The sequence below is a fragment of the Rhipicephalus sanguineus genome, chromosome 11 (genome assembly GCF_013339695.2).
Source record: "Rhipicephalus sanguineus isolate Rsan-2018 chromosome 11, BIME_Rsan_1.4, whole genome shotgun sequence".
Lineage (NCBI taxonomy): Eukaryota > Metazoa > Arthropoda > Arachnida > Ixodida > Ixodidae > Rhipicephalus > Rhipicephalus sanguineus.
The window spans coordinates 98763407-98770260 of record NC_051186.1 but is presented as its reverse complement, the minus strand read 5'-3'; the positions used below and the strand labels follow the sequence as shown (position 1 = coordinate 98770260).

Here is a 6854-nt window from a genome sequence, read left to right as displayed (position 1 = left end):
GGTATAGTCTGAAGCTTTAGATGTTTTATCCGGACGACCTGCTTAAGGAATATCCACGTCCTCCCAAAGTTTCATAAGGTCTGACCCTTTCGTGGCCTCAGCTATCCATTCTTTCATTTGTTGGATCTGCTCTTGAGAAAAGTGATTTCTCCAGTCTCCTACCTGTCCTTTACGAACAAAGTCACCTGTCATAGGCACTTTAAAAAAGTCAAATAAAGCTCGAAGTCCCTTTAGAAGTTCCGGGTGAATGGTTTTTAGCATCGGCGATTCGCTCCAGCTTTGTCCTTGTGTGCCAACGTTAATTGTTTTCTTCATGTTCGCCAAGCTTGTTTTGTCCAGGATTCGGTTCAGGATCTCGGTATTTTCCTTCAGTCGTTTCTCCTTCTCAGGGCTTATGAAAGCTGCAATCTTCAGGACCGACTGACGTGTATTAGCCTTGAGTTCTTCATATGTTAGGAACAGCACGTTGGGATCATCGCGGTGTTCGTACCAGGAGAAAACGTTGTCAAAGTAGTCCCCGTAGTCAACTCGGCCTTTGATGAACAGCTCGAAGAACTCATCGAAAGTGCCGTTTTGAAATTTGTACGCTGGAAAGTGCTTGGTATGGTAGTAGAAGGACACGCATGTGTCGTATGGATTCCTAGCTATGTACACGTACTTGGCCTCGGGAGAGTAAGGGTTCTTGTGGAATGGTAGGTGGGTCTTGAAGGCAGCCGGTCTTGGCGCGTAGATGGCGGCCTCCGCTCCCTGCATCTCCAAGCAGGGAAATCGAATGATTGGCTCCAGAGGATCGTCCGAGTCGACAGCGTCCATGAGGATGTTGTACATTATTCGTAAAGTCCACGTTGAACCGGATTTTGGGTAGCTGACGAGAAAGAGGTCTCCAGGTCGTGGTTTGTACTCCAGTGTCGACAGGACTGCGTCGTCTGGAAAGTGCTTGCCGAGGTAAAGACCCTGAATTGTCCGAAATACATCCGCCGCCATGAGTGCTGCGGGGTCACGCAATGATCTGTGAGCAAAAAAGCAAGCAAAAAGTATGTAAGCGAGTGTTTTCAGCTACCCATTCTGGCTGGCAAGTTTGTATACCCTGTCGAATATTCAACGAGAATACAAAAAAGCATACAAGCTGCACAAATTCGGCTAAGAACGTTCTTTTGATATTAGTAAGTACCTGGCGCCCACTCGTGCTCTTACCAAGCTAAGTGTACTTACTTGGTCATTCGTAGCGTTTTGTTCGTGAATTAGTTATTTAAACAAAGCCAAAGTGGCTTGAAGCTTTTCTGCAAAAATGAATTTTTGTAACTGACACTAGAGCTGCTCTTCATATGCTATAAGAAATCCTTGAACACGCGGTGTCGGTAGAACCGCCGTTTCGACAAGCCGAGTTGCCTTTGTGAAGGCAGCGCTTTGCATGCTTCTGTTTGCTGCCTTGACAAAGACAAGTCTGCTTGTCGAAACGATGGGTGACACCTCCTGCTCAAGGATTTTTCATATCTCCAAGCTTCCATATTTCCTTGAAGTTCAGCTTTATTTGGAGCTTTATCAGGCCGTGATATGAACTGATAGATGTCGGGGTGCTTCTGTCTGTAAATGTACATCAAATATTTGATTAGGCTAAACCGTGGTAATCTGGGCGATCTCGATGACCACCCTCGATGCTTCAGATCCTGCCCTAAAAGCGCCGTTTGTACGTTGGCGAATGCACGGGTACACAGCCATTTAGATATTTTTCTTTCTTCCTTTTCTTAATTGTTCCACATTTCTCTATGAATTTATTCATGTTGGCATTGCTGGCTTTAAGGCTGCTTACGTATTGTCACTTACATTTACAGGTAGGATAAATCTGGATCTGTGTTTCTGGAAAGATCTGTGACAAAGGGATCGCTTCTACCTGTCCTAATTACACATTCTTCTATTCCGCCACAAAGGATTCGTTTCTCAACACAGCTTGAAATAAAGTCAGCTATTATTCGGTCTCAGGAACTAACATTCTTAACTATGAATAGAAGTAGCTCCAGTGAATTTGTGTGTTCGAAGAATTCTTAATAAATTTCCTGGAATGTTCCCGAGCTGTGTTCGGATTACGGAAGTCCGGAAGGAAAGACTCTAATGAAGCGCATTTATCTAAATTACATGTACACTCGCCTGCAAATGTCCGGCATCGAAAGATTTTCAAGTGATTTTGAAGAGTCCAACTTTTGGAATGATCCCATTTACAAAAGTCCTTATCCTACCGTTGTGTCACTGCGTATAGGTAGATAGAGTCAAAGAGAGAAGAGCTGGCGTAATATCGAGGCAAACATATTACTGACGCAATAACTGCAAGGGGGTAGTGCAGAGAAAAAAAATGCAACGATAAATAAAAGAACGTGGTTAAAATGCCGGCAACGTGTCCTGAAAAACATTAACAGCGGTATGAAATACAACAGCATTGATGAAGTGACTTATTAGGAAAAAATGATATGGTTGAACGCGATTAAACCAAACTTGTCTAGCGATAGCATTAACTACCGTGGAAAACATGCTTTGGCGGTGTCCCGCGGGGCAAGCAGTGGTAAGTTGTGCACATTTCTCTTCGTATTCCTGGCACGGGAGTTACGTGACAGGAGTTGAAGTACAAAGCAATACTGCGCATGTCCGTTGCTATGACGACGCACGCGGGAGGAGGAAGAGGATGAACTTGACATGTGCTGAGCTTCAAGGTGAAGTGCATGCACAGACGTTTGCTCGGTACGCACCGGGAGAACTAGAAATATGGCCTTAAAATTATTCTATCGTGTACTGTGATACTGCTGGACGAATGAAACGCATCGGAAAGAGATCGGAAACATATAGCAACGAAAAGAAAGAGAAAAAAAACAGGAACCGTAGTGCACGTACAGCATGGGATCCCACGCCCGAAAGTTCTAGATTTTCATAAAGTCTCCGTATCACATGAGGGGACCTTAGTACTGAGAGCGCATAGTTCAATACCTGCCTTCAGTGGCACTAGGTTACAACTCTTCATCGATGAAGCTATGCGGAGGGGAACGCTTGCACATGAAGGTATTACAAGGCTGCGCTGAAGGAAACAGTTTTTTCGACCTTGGTATTGTGTTTGCGAATGCTGTCAGGAATTCTTTGTAACGAAATGACTTTCGAAATCTCGTGTTAACGCGAAAAGGCGTGCAAGACAAAAAATTGGCGAAGCTTGCACTAAGCCGCGCAAGACTTCAAACAGCGAAACTGGACGAATTCTGAAGGCTAATCTGGTCATAGGCGTGCGCACGGGGGAGCGGCCGCACCGCCTAATCATCCAAAAGGAGGGGCGCAAGATCTGCCCCATACATTGACCCTCCCCCCCCTAGTCACCTCAAAGGGGAGCGCGCAAAATATGCCTCGTACATTACCTTAGTGGGGGGGGGGGCGCTGCGATGAACCTTCGACCCCCCCCCCCTGATGGGTAACCGCCTATGAATCTGATTGCATCTACTAGATTGTTTCTAGGCCTTAGCTAGGTCATGCAGGTTGTTTGTAGGTTGCTTCTAGGTCGCTGCTAGGCTTTAGCTAGATGAAAACCTAGCTTTAGCTAGCTAGGTTTTCAACGTTGATTCTCAGCGCAGACACGCAGTCACAGTCTCGACATGGATGTAGAAATTCCGAGGACCGAACCTCGCAACGAAACCCAGCGTTCGCACCTTGCAGAGACCTACGGACACGTCGCCGTTGGTGTAGGCCTTTCATCGCTTAGGGGTCTTCTCGAAGCCGCCTTTGCCTTTCCCGTTCTCTATTCTTATCTCGTTGTACGTACTCGGGGTCTCGGGCTCGCCGCCGTCGCTTCGCAGCCATTTCTTGGCCTAACTGTTGCCTTCTTCATATTTAGTAGACCAGTGGTACCCGTTTATGATAATGATAGTCTTGTCACAGGCCGCACAGTGGCACATTCCCGTTGATAACCATAGTTTTCTTCATTTCTTGTGGACCAGTGAAGAGTAGCAGTATCTACACATTCGTGCGGCGCATACCCGTTTATGATAATGATAGATTTCGCGGAGGCCGCACGGCACATACATGTAGGCCGCACAAATTACGGCCAGCTTAAACAGTTTCGCTGTTCAAAATCCTTTCAATATCATTGCAGATCCCTTCGCCACGCATTGCGCTGAACAAATGGTAAAAAAGCACGTACCTGAAACTGAATATGTTAGAAAGCCGTACGTGGAGCAGCAAAGCGCGTACGCTGCTGAATTTACCGTCGATTCGTTTTCAATCGCAACGCAGCCTTACTAGAAGGCGGTTACGAGGGTGCCTACGCAAGTTGCAAAAGGTCTGCTTCGTTTGCATGGGTTGCGATGGCATATGGAACCTCAGCGCGACAGTAACAATACTATCGCTGCCTTATCACTCACACGTTGACTGCCTTATCGGGAGGTCACGATGTCAGCAAAGGAGGTGTGATAACTGGCGCCTGCTGTGGATCCTTTTGTACGCGAACATGAAATGTCAGCATCGAGGTAATGCTAGAAACCGGTCCGTGGCGTTTGTGGCTTTCGTGACAGAAAATTGTTTTGACTGTATTCGAACGTCCGTGATTGGGAAAGCCTCTTTTCATTGGACTATTGTTAATACGGACAACAATATTTTTTGTGTCCCCTGGTAAAAGGAAATCCTGGAAGAGGAATATTTATTTCTTCGATTTGTGAACTGTCTTGCCGCTAGACCTTAACGTACACTGTAGGTGCTACGTGAATCATCTATTGATAAAGCGCAACACTTGCTACCGGCAGGTTTGCAGGTTTTCAGTGCTGCCTATTATTTTTGACCAATGCGTCTTGCGAACGATACTCTACCACTGGTTTACGAAACTTGTGTAGTAATTATACCAGACAACCCGCGAACAATTCTTCTGAAGACCAGCTGTAGTGGTACAGTGGTTACGGTGCTCAGTTGCTGACCCGAAAGACGCAATTTTGAATGCAGCCGTGATTGTTGCATCGGTGCAGGCCAAATTCTAAAGAGGCCGATGCATTGCGCGATGTCAGTACATATTAAAGAAGCGCAAGTGGTCCAAATGTTCTGGAGCACTCCACTGCCGCATCTCTCATAGGGTGACTCGCTTTGGGACTTTCGACCCCATGTACCGTCAACAAACAACGAGAGTCGGTGCGAGAAATTTTCGCCCGTGGTGTCTGGCTCCTATTTATGTGTGTTGGTGAATGTGTTCGTATGTATGTATGCCCGCGTATATACACATAGGGTATTAAAACTTTCGGGGCGGCGATAGTTTGAACACCCAAGCCACCCGCCTGCCTAGGGGCGGCCGCCATCCCTACACCTAAGAAGAGGGGAGTGCAAAGTCTGCCCCATACATTGGTTTAATAGGGAGGGAGGGGGGCGCCGCGATGAACCTTCGCCTCCCCCCTGAAGGGGAACCCTGTGCACGCCTACGATGACCTGCATACGAAGTAAACTTTTAGGCATGGAATGCTTTTAACTCACGTTGTATGTGGCCTTCAAGGAGCAGTGACATCAACTTCACGCATGCCACGCTTTCTGTGTTCACGTTTAGTTATCAACCCCCTATAATGATTGGCTACGGATAATGCAAACGAGGGATGAATAAATATCTGCAATATTCATTAGTAGGACCAGTATTGAGCGTGATGCAAAACGGGTTCCAGGCCCGCCAATTTGCAGCGCTGGCAGCGCTGCCACGCGGTCACCTCCCGCGGTCACGTCCCGAAAGGGTTCCACCTGATAACGTGGCTACACAAAACGGCGGCGCGAGTTTAGGCTGCCATTTCGTATGCTAGGCGCGCACGTGTAGTCATGTCTTCGTCACCACCATCGTAGTCGCCGCCTTCATCAGTGTGTACGAGTGAGGAAAAAAAAATACCGAGGAAAGAGAATCGCTGCGATTCGCGGAGTCGCGCATGATTTTTGCTTGCAAAGAAGCCTTGCAAAGAAGCGATTTTGCCTCTGCAAAGAAGCGATTCTGAAATCGACGCCGGTCTGAGCAGCGACGAGGAGGCACCCGACGAGGCACGCTTGGGCCATGCTGGCTTTCAAGATCACAGAAGAGGAAGAAACGTTGTGGACATGACAGGCGCTCCCATCCAGTCCACAAAAGTAAGCCGTCCGGCGGCTAACAACAACAAACGATTTATTCAACGATTTATCAAAGGTGGAATACGTCTGCACTACTCTGACATCCATTCGCGACTGCGGATTCTTTCATTACGCCGGGCTCCTATTCTTCTTCGCTCACCCACATACACACACCCACACACGCTGTCAACGCGCTGCGCGTATCGGCCCGAGCCAGGACTATGTAATGTAGTCAAATTCCAAAGAACGGCACAGTCTCTGGGTATGTAATACGAACGTTCAATGCATCGCGGAGACGCGTGGAGAGGCATAAATTGGCGTGCGCAGTCCTACCTGGAATGGAAGCTTTTATAAACGACCTTTGGAGTTTTCCGCGACAAAGACATTCATCCTTGCGGTACTTGAAACGTCACGGGTGTAAGTCGCGTACAATTGCTTCACGACATGCTGGTACATATAGCAGTTGAGATCGTCGTTCCCAATTATCACACGCTGACGCGCGCACGACAAATCAATCGAAGCGGCGCGGCGAAGACGCAGTATATGATACAACCAACCCAGACAATCGAAGTGAAGCCACTGCCAGGCGTCCCCACCAGTCGGCACCCCGATGACAACACTGCGATCGTTGATGCTGTGTTTATTAGCGCATCGTCACTCAGAGCCTGGGGCGTGGCATTCGTACTCGTGGAGCATTCGTACTCTGTTCGCCCTCGAAATAAAATAAGTTCTACGTAACGGACGTAATTCATACTGCACTGAAAAAT

General features: G+C 47.5%; 1 protein-coding gene across 1 annotated transcript; it reads right to left on the bottom strand.

Moving 5' to 3' along the window:
* LOC119373364 (sulfotransferase 1B1) lies at positions 1-1006 on the bottom strand. The gene has a single exon (XM_037643386.2). The coding sequence runs from the start codon at positions 982-984 to the stop codon at positions 43-45; it is 942 nt and encodes a 313-aa protein (XP_037499314.1). The 5' UTR covers positions 985-1006; the 3' UTR covers positions 1-42.
* Positions 1007-6854: the final 5848 nt, after the last annotated feature.